This window comes from Lynx canadensis, chromosome A1 (genome assembly GCF_007474595.2).
Source record: "Lynx canadensis isolate LIC74 chromosome A1, mLynCan4.pri.v2, whole genome shotgun sequence".
Taxonomy (NCBI): domain Eukaryota; kingdom Metazoa; phylum Chordata; class Mammalia; order Carnivora; family Felidae; genus Lynx; species Lynx canadensis.
The window spans coordinates 157293787-157311478 of record NC_044303.2 but is presented as its reverse complement, the minus strand read 5'-3'; the positions used below and the strand labels follow the sequence as shown (position 1 = coordinate 157311478).

Sequence of the window (17692 nt, the reverse complement as noted above, 5' to 3'; positions counted from 1 at the left end):
TATTATTCACAATAGCCAAGATACAGAAACAACATAAATGTTTGTCATCGTGTGAATGGATAAAGAAAATGTGATAAACACACACACACACACACACACACACACACACACACACACACACACACGGAGGAAAATTATTCAGGCCTTAAAAAGCCAGTAAATAGAAGTCCAGTGAAGCTGTCTCTTAAACTTGGTGTTAAATTCTAAAAGAGCAAAAGTGAGAAACCTAATATAACTAAAATTACCTTTGAAATTTCCTTAATTTGCCCATATAGTATAATATACATTTCAAAATATTATACCAGGTACTCTATAAATAATTAACTCTAAACTTCAAGACACACTGGAAAGAACAATGAAAACTACAAAATATACAGCAATCTGAGCATTCAAACTTTTCTGCCTTTGAAGTACCTATCAAAATACTACAGGAGGATGCTAGAAAATGTCTCCTTTCCCATACATTTTATTCTATTTCTGAGAAAGTGGTAAATCTATCTATATTTAATATTTATTGATGGGCTTGTTTAGTTTGAAATTATGTATGTACAAGAGCCTAATGAAAGGCTTGGAATGTACTTGGAGCTTAACAGATGTTTGCTGGATTTGAATTTAAATCTTGCTTATTAATTAGACCCATATACAAACTTTTTTGAAAAGTTGTTTAGAAGACCTTGATTGGCTTCCTGTCTTTCAAAGTTGGCATCTTCTGTGTGGCGCAGTGAACAGCTGTCAGTCTTGCCATTTATAGTAGTTTCAAGACACCCTACCCTAGTTCTGGAAATGTGTATTAAAGGGAGATAACGTTTTTTGCCCTCCAAACTTGAAAAATAACATCCTATGCTGACTAGCATCTGGGAAATAGGCAGTCTTGTATACTTTCAATAGTAGTATGAACTATTTAAACTTTTTTTTTTTTGAAAAATTCATCCTATGAGTGAAATAAAAGCACAAGTCCTTGTAGTAGCAACTACTGAAACCAGCTCCTAATCAATAGAGAAATCATGGTACTCCCACACTATGTAAAATGATATACCTAAAAAAAAAAAACAGAATAAAAAACCTAAATATATCTGTATGTGGGGATTAGCAAAGCACCCATGACTTTTTTAAGTTAAATAAATTGTGAAATAATAGACAAAAATATAATACTGTCTTTGTTAAAATAAAAACAAAAAACTGAAAACTCAGTCAAAGAAAAATAAACCCACACGTGTATGTGTTTGTATAAACCCTTCAAAAGTATGGAAGGGTGTACTCTAAATTATTATAATCAGTAACCCCAAGGAGGTGGGCAAATGGATGTTTGAGGGAAGACCAACACAATCATTTCACCCTGTTCCTCTGTTGTTTGAAGGCATGATTCAAAATAGTGGTGTTAAGAATTAAAAGAAAAAGACAACTGGGAGATGTAATGGGGGTGGAAATGGAGTGGGTGGGATTTGGCAACTTTCTGAACGCGGTAGGGAGGGAAATGAAGAAGTCAAGGAGATTCTGTTGATTTCCAGCCTGAGCCACTGTGAGAATAGTGCTGTCATACATAGGAACAGGGATACCATGAGAAGAAGTGGAATCTTTTTTATTGTTACCAGAGGAGAGATGAAGACTTGTCAAAGATGTGCTGCTTCTTATTTTAAATGATAATTTCTCCTATAGGAAAGTGTTCTTCTTGGTCTTGAAACATTAAAAAAAAAAAAGCTGCTTTATAGTATTGCATATGAAATATAGAACTTAAAGAGCCAGACTGGTGTCTAAAATTTTACCTTATCCATGCATATTATTCCAAAACAAAAGAATATTTCTTTTTGTATTAGAAGATAAATTATAGGAACTTAAAATCATTTCGAATGTGTAAAGAAAAGTAAGTTTTCCTATTGTATTCAAAGTGGCATAAAATATAAAATATGACCAATCAATTTTTACTGTTTCTTTTGTGTTGTTTCAATATAGCTATTCCTCTTACAAGTGTTTATTTTACTTAATGCCTGTAAATTAATAGTATATTGTTACTGAAGTTATTCTCTATGGGTAGCCTTGCAGAAATTTTTAGTTCTAGAAATAGCTTGTGCACTTGAACTTCTATTCCATAGCAAGCAGCATTAGAAATTTAGCCCCCCTGAGAATTTATTTCTTGCAAATACTGTCAAAATGCTAGGTGAATTTATTTCTGTATAATTATATCATATTTTATGTTGGAATTGAAAAAAAGGTGTGTAATCCATCAGTATGACCCTTTTGCACAGATAAATGAGTCAACACAGTTGCCTGAAGATCATTTTCATTTTCAGCTCACTTGTATGGAAATCAACTGCTCTTGCATACCTTTATTCTCCATTCATCACTGATTGTATTTTTATCTCAGACACTATTCCTATGTTAGTCTTCCTTGGTTGAATTATGTGGGGCTTTCCATGGGAAATGTTTTCCTGTTATATTTGTTATCTGTAATCTGAGTTAAAACAAGAATTCCTGTAAGTGTCATGTTTTTATTTTGATCTAAATAATTTCATGAATTTAAAAACCTTCACAGAACTGGGTGACTATGACATGTGAATGCACAAGATGATTTATTTGATTGACTAATTTTAACAATTTGAGTGAAGCTGCATATGGTCCCCCGCTGAAGGAAATAGGAAACATATTAAATTTAATATTTTGCATAATTCTTGTTTTTCAGAAAATAAATACTGCTGGAACCAGTAATGCAGATGTCCCCTTGGCTGATCCCGGAATGTACCAATTGGACATTACCTTAAGAAGGGGTCAAAGTTTAGCTGCCCGAGATCGAGGAGGTAAGAACATAAGAACAACATCACCTGGAAACTTATCCTAAATTTTTGACAGATTCTGTTTTCCTTATGGTTGCTTAAGTTAAAAAAATCAACTATAATTTTATAATTTTCAGAAGGTTGTGTTCAACAATATGGCTTGAAGCTTTATTTGACTCCTGTGACCATGGAGCAAGAGGTTACGATACAAATCAAAAACTCCTACACTGGCCCTGACCCAGACAGCATGGTTCCTACCAAATTGCTGACAAATTAGACTCTTCCTTATATATTATCAGTGACATAATTGGTTGGTAGATGAAGCACATATTTGGAGCCATATCAGAAGTCAACTTTTGGCAGACCTGAAATTGTTGTTGCTGCATAGATTTGCATAGCTGCATCTGCTAAAACTGCAGAACCCAGAACTAAAATTTCACCAAAACTTTGGAGATTCCCACAGGTGATTTTCTGAGGCTTCGTTGCACCTGGCAATAATCTCATAGTAGGTCTTTGTAGGCCACAATGAAAGAACAGAAAAGGAAAATTGTCTTTAGTTTCTGGATTCCAAATCTCAAGGCAGTCTCCTGGGGAACTAGCTTGGGCTACATTAGGGATTCCTTGAACCCAGATTAAAGGCAGCACCAGGGATGGACCCTAACTAGACTTGGATCATCCTTTTCATATTTTGAAATACCAGCCATTCAAAATGTGGAGACCTGAGTGCCCTGAGGACTCACAATTCCAAAGGAAGCTGAATTTAAGTTTAACTCCTCCAATAAGGAAGCAGCCTCCTCCAGTAAGCCTCTAACAGGCGTCAGACAACCTGAAGAGGTTTCCTGGCATCATGCAGTGTTGTTTTCTCTTCCCACCCTATTTGACGTACACACTTAGGATGTGGAAGGAACCAAATTAGGACAATAGCTTATAATATCTACATCCCATCTCTATAAGAACAAAATAGAGAAAATAATTTAGTATAATAATGGGCTTTTTAAGACCAGAAACTATATAACTAATCGATTTGATTTTTGAATAAAAACTAGTAAATATCAGAACATTCTTAAGGAATGAAGGTGTATTGGAAATATAGAATTTTAATACATTTAATTTTCAAAATTAACCATCCAGTTAAGTAGCTGAGGACACATTTTTATTGAATTTAACTGCTTGTCTCAAAAGCAGTTACAATTAGATTAGAGAAAGAAAATAATTCTATTAACATAGTATTATTTTGTTGTGTATATTTATGCAACTTGTTTTTAGTTTTCAGAGTATTCTTAATTACATTACATTGCATCATTTGATTTAAAATAGAATTGAATCAGTCATCAGGAGATCAAATTTTTAGTTCTAGTTATGCACTCCCAACAATATTAAATACATGTGTAAATAATGATTTAATACAACATTGTTTGTAACTATAAAATGCCCATAAATAGGAACGGTGGTTAAATAAACCATGGTACATCCACATGATCAAATACTATGCAGCTATAAAGTAAAGAATGAGGAAATTATCTAGGAATTGATATGAAAAGAGTTGCAGGATATATTATTAAGTGACAAAGCAAAATATGAAAGATTACTGATAGTATGGAATATAAGAAAGGAGGGAGTATAAGAAATTATGCATTATCTGGTCATTTGTTCAAAAAGCAATATCAGAAGTAAAATCTAGAAGCTAATGAGATTGGTAACATACATAATATGGATAAGGACAGGTGTTAAGAATGAGGGATGGGAATGGGATAAAAAGGGTGAGGAAGAAGTTAATGTTCTTTGAGTAAACCTTGTTATTATGGCAGTATTTCAGATCCAGTTAACTAGATAAATAAGTAAGTATCTATTAGGATGTGGGAGGAACCCAAAATTAATTGTAACTATAATCATACCTTACGGGGATGAGGAATAAAACAACTAATCTAAGTGATCATGTAAAACAGTGTTTGGATTATACACCATAAAATTCAAGACAAAAAACACTATCCATGATCTACCTTAGAGCATGACTGCCAATTCTGAAACTACTTAATGTGTGTAATAGGACTGAACAAGTAAGTAAATATATTATACATAATGAGAGCCAGGTTTTCCACTGTTGGAAAAAGAAGTTATAAAAATAGAACAAGAGAAAGATGGAATGAACCTTCTGGTATTAGAAAGGCATCAGTATGAACTAATGGTTTTAATATATATAACTAATAGTTTTTAATATGTAAATGGTTTCTAATAGAGATTAAAATGGATAGAAGTGTGTGTGTGTGTGTGTGTGTGTGTGTGTGTGTGTGTGTGTGTGTGTTTCCTACATCTGTTTGCTGACAGGGCCTAGAAGCCATTCCAAATGTGTAATGGCAGACAAGCAATTGACATACCATTGGGTCCAGATTTTGGTTTCTAAATACAGTTTCCCTAATAAAAGTAAGCAGGGCTCCTACAGAAATGGTTGACTGCAGGTCTGGGGCAAGGAAAGTACAAGATGAGCATGGAATATTTTGCAGTCCCAGACAGTAAGGAAGTAATAAAAAATTGATGGCATGATGTCAAAACAACATAGAAGCCAACTTAAAAGAACAGCTCCTAGTAATCAAAACTTGGACAATTTCAGCAACAAAATGAATGATGGTAATAATGAATTCTAACCCATCAAATAATATAATATCAATATCTATGAATTCATGCTGGTAAGTAAATAACTGAATACATAAGGAAGCAGGGGAGCAGGTACAGCTTTTCCTTATGGCATAATTCCAACAAACAACTGTAGAAGGGAAAATAGGAATAGAAAATTGCGTTTTAACAAACACCACAGTAACATGTTGCAGGCAAAAATCAATAGATGCCACAATTATATGTGCGAAATTATGATGAGAAATAGGATATTTGCATCATTTCAAGGTATTTCCCAACAATAGACATATGAGTTACAAAGGAAGAATAGTAACTTTCCAGTGGAGAAACTTGGAAGACACCACCTAACCCAAGTGGATTGAGACAGACATGGACCCCCTAGTATGATGCATTGACAAAGGCTCATCCTTTCTGTAACACTCTTGTTAACAATGCATAACGTCAATGTGATTGTGAGAAAACATAAGGCAAACTCTGGCAATATATGATGCTAGTTACCTGAACAGAGTAGCAACTACCCTTTAGACAGGGTGCACACAGTCTTGCCCCACTGTTCCGTGTCTCCACGGATCTCAGCATGGATGGCACTGTCCACACACTGTCTTTCTTATAGTTGCAAATTATTCTGTATGGTTGTCTCTGCCAAAAATAGGAAGTTTTTCATGGTAGAACAAGAGGACCATGTTCTTAAGAAAAACAGGAAAGAAAATACTTTGTGGAGGTGAAGAATATCCCAAAGTGTTTAAAATGCGAACTCCAATCCAGCTTCACTGTTTTACTTACTTGGCCTGGCATTTATGAGGTTTTTATTGACTACATGTGAGAAGAGATATTTAAACAAAGGAAAAAACCTGAGTTAAGTATTGGATTGATTAAAATTTATCTTAGACACACCTGTGAATGACAGGTGTGTTAAGCATGTGATTGGATAGATCATATTGGGTCACTTTAAACTTGTGAATTTTATACAGATAATTTATACATACAGGACAGTTAGATGGAGATAGATAGTTTGAAGTGAGAAAACAAGCGAAGAAACACTGTAGGCATGTGGGAACATAGTCTTGAGGGCCTCATCTGGAATTATGGATGTGGAAATGGAGAAGGAAAGGAAAATGTGAGAGGCCCTCCAGAGGAAGTCTGCTAGCACCTGAGGTCAAATGGCTGAGGGAGTTCAGAAAAACCTTTGAGATTTAAGGATGATCGTACCTGGGAGCCATGTGGATTTTGGAAAAAGGTGAATGTCAGCAAAAATATTTGCATAACTATTAGAGCTAACAGAAATTGTACTCTTATCATTTATTACATTGATGCCCTTACCAACTGCCCATCAAAACCAAAATACCTGTGCCCCCTCTGTTACATATCACCCATGCACAGAATAGTAGAATGGGAAAACTCACTTCACTGTCACCAACGCCACTAGAATATTGTTTGAACTTTTCATCTCCAGAATCTTCCTTCATAACATAATTGGCACTGAGTTAGGCTCAGCAGTCAGAACTGGCCATCATTCTTCTTACAATGCTACTGCCTCTTGCTAGGTTTTATCGTCTCTGCTTTAAGCAGTCTAATGAACTAGAAACACATGATCTTGAAGAGTCGGACAGACATAATTTCAAAACCAAGCTCAACATTTTATTAGCTCTGTGATTTTGAGTGATATGTGTTATCTCTCTGCTGAAGTTGTATGGGTCCAGAGTTAACAACCAAAAATACAGGATGCCTCATTAAGTTTGAATTTCAGATAAGCAACACATTATCTTTTAGTAGAAATGCATCACATCTAATCCACAATATAATGAATATAGATAATAATATCATACCATACGTAATGTGGTAAGTATTGCTATAATGGCAATATATGACAATTTATAAATGTATCAGAGTAACAGGCTGAACACCTCAAACTTACACAGTATTACATGTCAATTGATCCAATAAAAAATTAATAAAAATTTCTTAACTTCATCTCACACTACTTGGGACATACTTTACTAAAATGTTGCATATTGTTTATCTGAAATTTCAGTTTTAACTGAATTCCTTATTTTAGCTGGCAGCCTTGTGACAATCATCATGTCTAGTTATTATTAGAACAATGCTATTTATATTTTGATTGGACTGGGTTTTTCAGGACCAAATTATAATCTAGCACATTTGAATGTAATGTCTTGAGAGGATTATTTGTATTGTTAGAAAAGGGAGAGAGAGTAATCTGTGTACTTAAGTCTGGTGCTAGCAATTCTCTCCAATGCTATTTCTTGTGATTTGTACCATGGAAGAGGTATTAATTTTCTAGGGCTGATTTTACAAATTAGCACAAACTTGGTGGCTTAAAACAACAGAGATTTATTACCTCTCAGCTCTGGAGTCCAGGAGTCAAATAGTCAAGGGCAATACTCCCTCCAGAGGCTCTCGGGAAAAATTCCTCCCTGCTTCCTCTGGTTCCTGTTGACTCCAGGGATCCCTTGCGCTGTTGCAGCGTCACTCTGATCTCAGCTTCCATCCTTACATGGTACCCCCCTCTGTGTCTCTAAGTCTCAAATCCCTCCCTGCTTTCTCTCTCATAAGGACTGTCATTGGATTTAGGGCCTAACCTAAATCCAGGATGATCTCATCTGAAGATTAGTACCTTCAGTACATCTACAAAGCCCCTATTTCCAAATAAGGTCACCTTTACAAGTATCAGGGTTAGGACTGAGACATATCTCTGGGAGAACCCAAGTCAACCCACGATAGAGGACAACTGATTCTCTTCAAATACTACGAACAAATTTAAATACTCAAAAAAGTGGGGCGGTGCACCTGGGTGGCTCAGTCAGACTTCCGCTCAGGTCATGATCTCACGGTTCTTGGGCCTGAGCCCCACTTTGGGCTCCGTGCTGCCAGCTTGGAGACTGCCTAAGATTCTCTCTTCCTCTCTGCGCCTCACCACTCATGCTTTCTCTCTCTCTCAAAAATAAGTAAATAAACTTAAAAAATAAATAAAAATTTAAGAATTAAAAAAAGGTTTTAAAAAGTGATCCATGTTTTACTGTCAGCCAAAGAAGGTCTTAGAACTAAAGTAAACTATGGCATATAACAAATTCAATGAGGCATTAGATCATCTGCAAAAAAAAAAAAAAAAAAAAAAAATGATCCATGGAAACTTGTTTATTGTGATTGTATTTATAACAATGTTAGAAATCCCTGCACTGAGTAGAGTTCGAGAAATCCAGTCCCTCCACTCTGTGAGTCTGATGTGTCACTGCCAAAGGAAAGTTTCCAAGTCTTGTGAGAACAGTGTTTTCAGGTTGGATTAAAGATTACAGAAACCTGGGGGATGGGAAAGGCTTTAGAAGGTTTCCCCCTGCAAGCTTCATTTTTCTCACAGCTTAGTGAAAGATCACTCATTGAGAACTGATATCAGTTATAAGATAGCCAGATCTGAGAAAATGAATTGGAAAGCATTTTTTCCCAAAATAATTCAATTTGACAAAAATGAAACATTTTTCATTTTTGTAGTATATAAGTATAAATAAGCTTTTTTCAAGTTGGAGGGTCTGTCAGCAATTTTGCCATTAAATGTCATTTCTGACAACTTTTAAAGACAGTGATTGTCTGAGTGCGTAAGGCATGGTCACATTTCTGGTGTGAATTATGTATCAGGCATGATGGTTGGTGTTCACATATATTTCCCTCATCTTCATAGGATTGGCTATAAGGGTCGCTGCCATCTCAACACCTTCACTTCCCTTTTGGTGTTCAGGATCCTTTCTGGTTCTGATGCTGAGGAATTTCCTCTCTGGTAGATGGCCATAAATCCTGGTTTGCCTGAGGGAAGCTCTTTTTTTTTTTTTTTTAACTGGCATAATTGTTAATAGTGCTTCGTTTCACTCTCAAAACCATCCCAATGTCAGAGACATACTGTATATAGTCATGGTTGCTAGAAAAAGTTCTAGTCCTGTTAAAGTTGGTCAGAAAATTAAGCTGTGTGAATGTCCCTTTTTTCCCAGAAGGAGAATGCAGCTTGTATCACCAGAGGAAGGTTTATCTCTGAGCAGGTTGGAGATACTTTTTTATTGGCAACTCCTTCTTTACATTTACAAGGTTGATGAGCTATTTTGATCAAGAAAATGTCTGTCAGGTTGCATTGTTTGTGCGAAGATTGTGAATTGAATGTGTTGTCAGTCAATTGTTTTTTCACATTTCTTACAAGTGGTGGAATCCGGTAGAGCCTGTTTTACCCAATACAAACACAATCATATACATACATGTTAAATGTCATTCCTTTTACTAGTTTCCTACCATTGAGAAATTTTTTTTAAAAATCACAGGGACTTAGAGTTTTAATAATAGCTATTTCACATAGTCTATCGTCTTTCTTTTATTATTATTATTATTTTTTTTTTTGAGAGAGAGAGATACAGAGCATGAGTGGAGGAAGGACAGAGAGAGACACAGAATCCGAAGCAGACTCCAGGCTCTGAGCTGTCAGCACAGAGCCCAACATAGGGTTCGAACCCACGAACCATGAGATCATGACCTGAGCTGAAGTCAGATGCTCAACTGACTGAGCCCCCCATAACCCCCCCATACGATGTATGATCTTAAATTAAGCCTAATATATATATATATATACATATATATATATATACACACACACAGACATACACATATGTACATATATATCTATAAGCTTCTGCAGAATACATTCTGTTCTGTTTTTTCTATCTTATTCTCATAGGTGCAAAACACATCACTCACTGACACACAAAGATTCCCCTGCTACATGTTAATATAACTAAAGCCATACAATTACTAAACACTGGTAATGAAATTCTACCTGAGATTTTGTAAATGACTCCAGGACTGCACCATTGTTCTGGAAAGCTTTTTTGTACTGGTCTTAACACTTCACTTATTCTGAGCCAGAGCAAAGGGTTCAGTGACCCTTCTCCAGGCTGTCTGCAGCACTACATACACCAGGGTGTTCCTTTCTTCAAAATTCCCAAGAAGTGACATTCTTGACTAAATGAAAATCTGAAACTCTTTAAGCCACACAGCAACTACTACACCAGTCTCCTGAAGGGACTCTGAAGATGATGGTCCATAGATGAAATGCGGTCCCATCACACCTAAGTAAATAATACTAACTTTCAAATGTGCTGTTTCTTATATTGTTATGGTTTCAGATTTACTTTCTTTAATTGTATTTATATATATATATATATTTATTTAAAATTTATTTATTTATTTTGAAAGAGAAAGAGTGCACAAGGGGGAAGGTCAGAGAGAGAGGGAGAGAGAGAATCCTAAGCAGGCTCTGTGCTTTCAGTGCAGAGCCTGTCACGGGGCTCAGATTCACAAACTATTGAATTCTTGACCTGAGCCGAAACCAAGAGTCAGACGCTTAACCGACTGAGCCACCCATGTGTCCCAGCTTAATTATACAGTAAAACCTTAGTTTTTGAGCATAATTTGTTCTGGAAGCATGCTTGTAATCCAAAGCACTTGTATATCAAAGCGAATTTCCCCATAAGAAATAATGGAAACTCAGATGATTTGTTCCACAACCCAAAAATAATCATATAAAAATGATTACAATACGTAACATAATACAAGATATTAAAGAAAATGCAAAATATAAAGAAAGATAAACAAATGAACTGGCACTAACCTTTGAAAATCTTCGTGGCTGGTGTGAGGGAGACAAGAGAGAGGAGGGTTATTGTGTAGGACAACTTTCACTGTCACTAATGGAATCACTGCTATCTATTGGCTCAGGGAAATCTTTTTCTTTTCACGCACCTTTAACAAGGAACCTATCCCATGACCTAGAATGAAGCAAAGCATCCCTAAACTTACTCTTGTATGGAAAAGCAAAGGACTGCCCATAGGTGCTTTGAAGTAACAAAAAATATGCTAGTGTAAGTTGTGGGCACCTTCCAATGTTCTGAAAAATGACTGATTGCTGTCATACACCATGACCTGAGGCCAAGCATCTGAGCATGGGAGATGATCACCCATAATTCCGCAGTGAGAGAGAGAGAAGAACCATTGGCTCAGTTGTGATCATGTGACATTTGACTTCACCTACTTCTCATTTATCAAGTTCAAATTTATTAGAAATGTTTGCTCATCTTGCAGAACACTCACAGAACAAGTTACTCACAATCCAGGGTTTTGCTGTAGTTAGATAAGAAGGACCAACTTTTATTGAATCTTTGCAAAAACTGCAGTGCCATGAAAAGTAAAAGGAACCAGGAAAGGCACTGTGTATAATATCTGACATTGTTCTCAGTAGTTTATCAACAAGGCCAATTAATATGCATCGTATTTCCTTCAGGATCTGCATAGACTTTGCCAATGGTGGATTTTTTGGAAATGTGATTTGATTTGTTATAGATGATTTGATTTAGAATAAGTATAATTTAATTCAGCATCTGTTAACAAAGGATGATTTTAAGCTTAACTCATTTTAAAAGTACATCTCTGAGCTCCATTTATTAGACATTGTCCTTAATTCTCTGGAGGTTAATTAGCTTATATTTGTAGTTTACCATATTTAAACTTCTTAAAGAATATGTTCTTTCTTGGTATAAACATAAAGGAAATTTTATGTGTTACTGAATTTTGATGTATCTTGCCCATGGAAAGAAATATTCTCAGGAATTTAGTAGGATTCACATTCCCTGAAATTGGATCATATGAAGTATACAAAATTATCCTTTTTGAAAATTTTGAAATGTCAATTGGCACAGTACCCCAATTAAGAATGAGCTTATATTTTTGGTACAACTGTTTGGTATAGCCAAACCCTACAAGGTTATAGGCCTGTTGATTAAGATTATTTTAAGAGAGGGCATTTGTTCTAATTAGAACTAATTTAATCTTCGAAACTTTGGGTTGAGAGGAGCAGACTAAAGGGGCTTTATCATGTGCTTATTATAAAATAAACGATTAAAACGAATACCAATATTTAAAGCAGTGACAGCAATATTCTTCAGTGACAGCAGATGGCCACATGGAACTCCTCAAATACAAAACCAAGACCACAGAACTTCTCATATCTGAATCATTCTTTGGAAACCTGTGAAATCATTCTGGCCTTCCTTTTGTGGAACCCCTGAGATGTCCTAGGTCCCAAACTATCCCTCCAGTCTCACTCAGGCCTTCAAGCCTATTTCACTTCTCCTAGAGCTAATGCTAGATGGCAAGATGCCATAGAACCACAGAACCAGAGTCCTTTCAAATGGCCCTTGGACTTTGATAGGAGAGAGCTCTGAACATGGGCTGGAATCACCACGTCTCTGGAAAACCTAATAGTTTATCAGTCATAGCTGCCCTTAAAGAGCAAGGTCAAGGAAACACAAAGAATCCTGAGCGTTCTTGTGTTGTTACTTGATCTACACCTAATGTCTGCTGACTTTGATGTTCCTATGAGACCAACTATCTCTGTGGTGTAGAGGCTGCTTTTAGGCAACCAACTTGAGCATTGGAAACCTGAGTAAGGTAGAAGGACCCACAGTGGCCACCAGGCTGACTACAAACCCGCCCATTAGGCAACCCACTTCAAAATATCCATAAACCCCGCCTGACCAATGGGTTTCTTAAAGCTGGACACAGGTACCAAAAAAGGAAAATTCCATATGTTCCCATATCTCCTCATCTTCCCCCTTAACTATGGCCTCCCACCTCTGCCTCCCCACAGTCTCTCCTTTGCTGTCCTGACCACTACTCCCTTGCAGTGTATTCAATAAACTTCTATCTCCTTTGTTCTTCCTTGGGTGAATTCTTTTACCACACACTCGCTGGCCTCCACCTGATCAGGTTGCCTCACATGTGGGTCCTCCAAAAATTGTGAAAAGAAAATATTTCATTCAATTTAGTTATGAATATGTATCAGAAATGTATCACAGGGGCACCTGGGTGGCTCAGTCTATTAAGCATCCAGCTCTTGACTTTGGCTTAGTTCATGATCTCACACTTTGTGGTTTGAGCCCCACATCAGGCTCTGTGCTGGCATTGTGGAGCCTGCTTGGGATTCTCTCTCTCTCTCTCTCTCTCTCTCTCTCTCTCTCTCTCTCTGTGCCCCTCCTCCACTACTGTGCATGTGTGTGCTCTCTCTCTCTCTCAAAATAAATGAACTTAAAAAAATGTATCACATTTCTTTTGCAAGTAAAAAGGCTCCTTCTAGACTATATCAAAGATTCACTCCTAAGAAAATTTTATTGGCAAGTTTTTAGTTTTCTATCTTTATATTATTCTAAAAGCAAACACCAGATTTCTAGATCAAAGATCAGACATTATTACTTATCGTATTGGTTTCCCAAGCTTCACTCTCTCCCTTCAGGGAGATGGCAGTGAGAACATTTGTCAGCTGCGTATACAGGGGGTCTGTACTGTGGAGAAGAACCCAAAATTATGCAACTGGGGAGCTTAATAAAAACAACTGCGCAGCAGCCCCTCCTCCCATCTTAGGAGAGAAAAAGACCTTATCTTTCTGAAGTGAACAGATTCTCTTTTGAGATAAGAGAAGAACTCTTAGATCTTCACAACCATTTGAAATGTAAACTCATGGCTCTAAGCCTTTCAAGCTTCCAATGTGAAAAGAAAATGGTTCTGGGGAAAAGGAGACATTCTCTATCTTTATAGCTTGTAATGAATTTCTTCATTTATTATGTCTCTGTTGTTTACCTTTCTGTTAAGTGTGGATTTTGCCTATTGTCAATAGGTGTAGATGCTGTGTTATTATGGTCTAAAGTGAAATTATCTTTGTAGTTGAAGCGTGACCACTTTAGCACTCACAGATATCTTTAGTATGTAGACTGACAAGTGGTTTTAAATTTTAAAGGGTTACAATTTTGTAACAAGTGTACTGAGAGACATTGGCTACAAAATTTATATTTAAGCTTTTCTAGATTTTCTAGTGTTTGGGGGCACATACTAACCTATTGAAAAACGTTCTCAGAGAATAATTTCTAGTTAAATTTAGAAAAGAATTGAACAAAGCTCCCTTCTTTATTAAAGAAAATTTGAGTATAAATTATAAGAATAAAATAAATTACTTTTCCAAAAAGTGTATTAAAGTTTAAAAGTTCTCAAGCTTCAGTCAATTATCTTAAATAATATCTCATTAGCAGTGTATCATAGAAGAACAACACGATGTTTTTTAAGTGTGGATAGGCACAAGCAGAGCATGACACAGATTTGAGCTTCTTTGGGAGATAATCCCAGAAGGCAGTGGTAGGGGCAAGAATAACATAGGGAAAGGAAGGGAGTCAGCACAGGGTGAGTGAAAAATCAGGTTAGTTCTGGGACCTCTAAGACATGGTGTGGAATGCCCCTAGCAAGCCCTAATGCGTAACCAAGAAGACCGACTATTTGTTTACCAATTCCCATATGCCATTTGCTAAGGCTTGCTCTGAAGCATGTATCACCGAGGCCTGGGCCATGCTTGTGCCAAGCACACTCCTGTGCAGAAAGTCACAGGTGCTTGAGGAAGGTATGGAGGTAGAAAGTCTTTGATGTGTAGGAAAACTGAGAGTGTGGTGGTTGGACAGTGGCAATCTGCTACAGCATACGATGGGCATCAGAGAGTCCAAGAGTGAGTCATGGAGTAACTAAGCATCATATGCAAATGGAATAATGAAGGCATCTGCCTCCTGGGCGTGTTCTACAGGTTAAATGGGATTCTACACATAATGTTTTAGAGTAAGACACAAAGTAAGCCCTCTGATCATCTACAAGGTATAACCCAGAGATATTGTGGTTTTAGTTTCACTGCAGTAAAGTGAATATCACAATAAATAGAGTCAAAGGGAGTTTTTGCTTTCCCGGTGCATTTAAAAGTTATGTTTACATTACACTTCAGTCCATTAAGTGTGCAATAGCATTATGTCTGAACAAACAATGTATACACCTTAATTTAAAAATATTTTATTATTTAAAAAAAGGCTAGCCATCGTCTGAGCTTTCAGCTAGTTCCCATCTTTTTGCTGGTGAGGGTCTTGCCTCCATCCACGTTGATGTTTGCTGACTGACCAGGGTGGTAGTTGCTGAGGATAGGGGTGGTTGTGGTAATTTCTTAAAATAAGACAGCAGCAATGTTTGCCACATTGATTGACTCTTCCTTTCACTATTTCTCTGTTGCATGGATGCTGTTTGATAGCATTTTATTCATGGTAGAACTTCTTTCAAAATTGGAATCAATCCTCTCAAACTATGCAGCTGTTTCATCAACTAAGTTTGTCATATTCTAAATCCTTTGTTGTCATATCTGCAGTCTTCACAGCATCTTCACCAGGAATAGATTCCATCTCAAGAAACCACTTTCTTTGCTCATGCTTAAGAAGAAGCAACTCCTCATCTGTTAAAGTTTTGTTATGAGCAACAATTCAGTTCCATCTTCACGCTCCACTTCTAATTCTCATTCTCTGGCTTTTCCCACCACATCTGTAGTTACTTTCTGCTCTGAAGTCTTCAATCCCGTAAAGTCATCCATGAGGATTGAAATCAACTTCTTCCAAATTCCTATTCATGTTGAGTTTTAACCCCTTCCTGTGAATCACAGATGTTTTTAAAGGCATCTGGCATAATGAATAGTTTCCATAGGTTTTCAGTTTACTTTGCCCAGATCCATGAGAGGAATCACTATCTATGGCAACTATAGCCTTATGAAATGTATTTCTTAAATAATAAGACTTGAAAGTTGAAATTACCCCTTGGTCCACAGGTTGATGAATGGACATTGTGTTAGCAAGCATGAAAACAATATTAATCTCATTATGCATCTCCATCAGAGCTCTTGGGTGACCAGGTGTATTGTCAATGAGCATAATATTTTGAAAGGAATATTTTTTTCTGAGTAGAAGGTCTGAATAATGGGCTTACAATATTCAGTAAACCATGTTATATAAACAGACGTGCTGTCATCAGGTTTTGTTGTTCCACTTACAGAGCACCTGCAGAATAGATGTAGCATAATTCTTAAGAGTCTTACAATTTTCAGAATGGTAAATGAGCATTGACTTCCACTTAAAGTCACCAGCTTCATTGACCCCTATAGGAGAGTCAGCCTGTCCTTTGAAACTTTTTTTGAAAGTTTATTTATTTAAGCAATCTCTACACCCAACATGGGGCTCCAACTCATGACCCCAAGATCAAAAGTCACATGCCCCATCCTTTGAAACTTGGAAGCAAGGCATTGACTTCTTTTCTCTAGCTATAAAAGTCCTAGATGGCATCTTCTTCCAATGTAAGGCTGTTTTGTCTACATGGAAAATTGTTTAGCCACACTAAACAATAACCATCTTTTTTGAGTTACATTATCTAAATCTTCTGGACAACTTGTTGCAGCTTCTACATCAGCACTTACTGCTTCACCTTGTACTGAGTTCTCATCTGAACCTTGAAATTTTTAGGCTGTAGAGTTCAGTTCATTGCAGTTGTAAGAATGAAGCCCATGTTATAGAGATTATTTCTTTCACTTAAATTTCATGAACCAACCTCTGCTGTCATCAAACTTGTCTTCTGCAGCTTCCACATCTCTCAACCTTGATAGAATTGAAGAGAGTTATGACCTTACTCTGTATTTGGCTTTGGCTAAAGGGAATGTTGTAGCTGGTTTGATCTTCTATCCAGAATACTAAAATTTTCTCCATATCAGCAATATCATATCATTCATGTGTTCACTGGAGTAACTTTTACCTTCCAAGAACTTTTCCTTTGCATTTGCAACTTGGCTGTTTGGCACAAGAGGCTTAGCTTTTGGCCTGCGTCACCTTTCAACTTCCCTTCCTCACTAAGCTTAATCATCTCTAGCTTTGGATTTAAAGTGAGAGACACATAACTCTTCCTTTCACTTGAGCACGTATAGGCCATTGTAGGGTTATTGGCCTAATTTCAATATTGTTGTGTCTCAGGGATTAGGGAGGCTTGAAGAGAGGGATAGACATGGGGGAATGGCCAGGCAGTGGAACAGTCAGAACCCACACAACATTTATCATTTAAGTTTGCTATCTTACATAGGCACAGTTCGTGGCACCCCCAAAACAGTTACAATAATAACATCAAAGATCACTGATCACAGATCACCATAACTATAAATATAGTAATAATGAAAAATTTTGAAATGCTGTGAAAGGTACCAAATGTGACACAGAGACACAAAGTGAGCCTATGCTGTTGGAAAAAATGGTGCCAATGGACTTGCTTAGTGCAGGGTTGCCAGAAACCTTCAATTTATAAAATGTGCAGTATCTGCAAAGTGCAATGAAACAAGTTATGTCTATATTTCCACCATCATC

General features: G+C 36.7%; 1 protein-coding gene across 23 annotated transcripts in view; it reads left to right on the top strand.

Moving 5' to 3' along the window:
- Nucleotides 1-17692, top strand: part of MCTP1 (multiple C2 and transmembrane domain containing 1) — a 537798-nt gene that overhangs the window by 238416 nt on the left and 281690 nt on the right. For all 23 annotated transcript variants that reach the window (XM_030324980.1, XM_030324949.1, XM_030324905.1 and 20 more), the window contains exon 2: nt 2678-2792. In XM_030324980.1, the coding sequence (XP_030180840.1) occupies nt 2678-2792 (115 nt within the window). The remainder of the gene's footprint in view (nt 1-2677; nt 2793-17692) is intronic.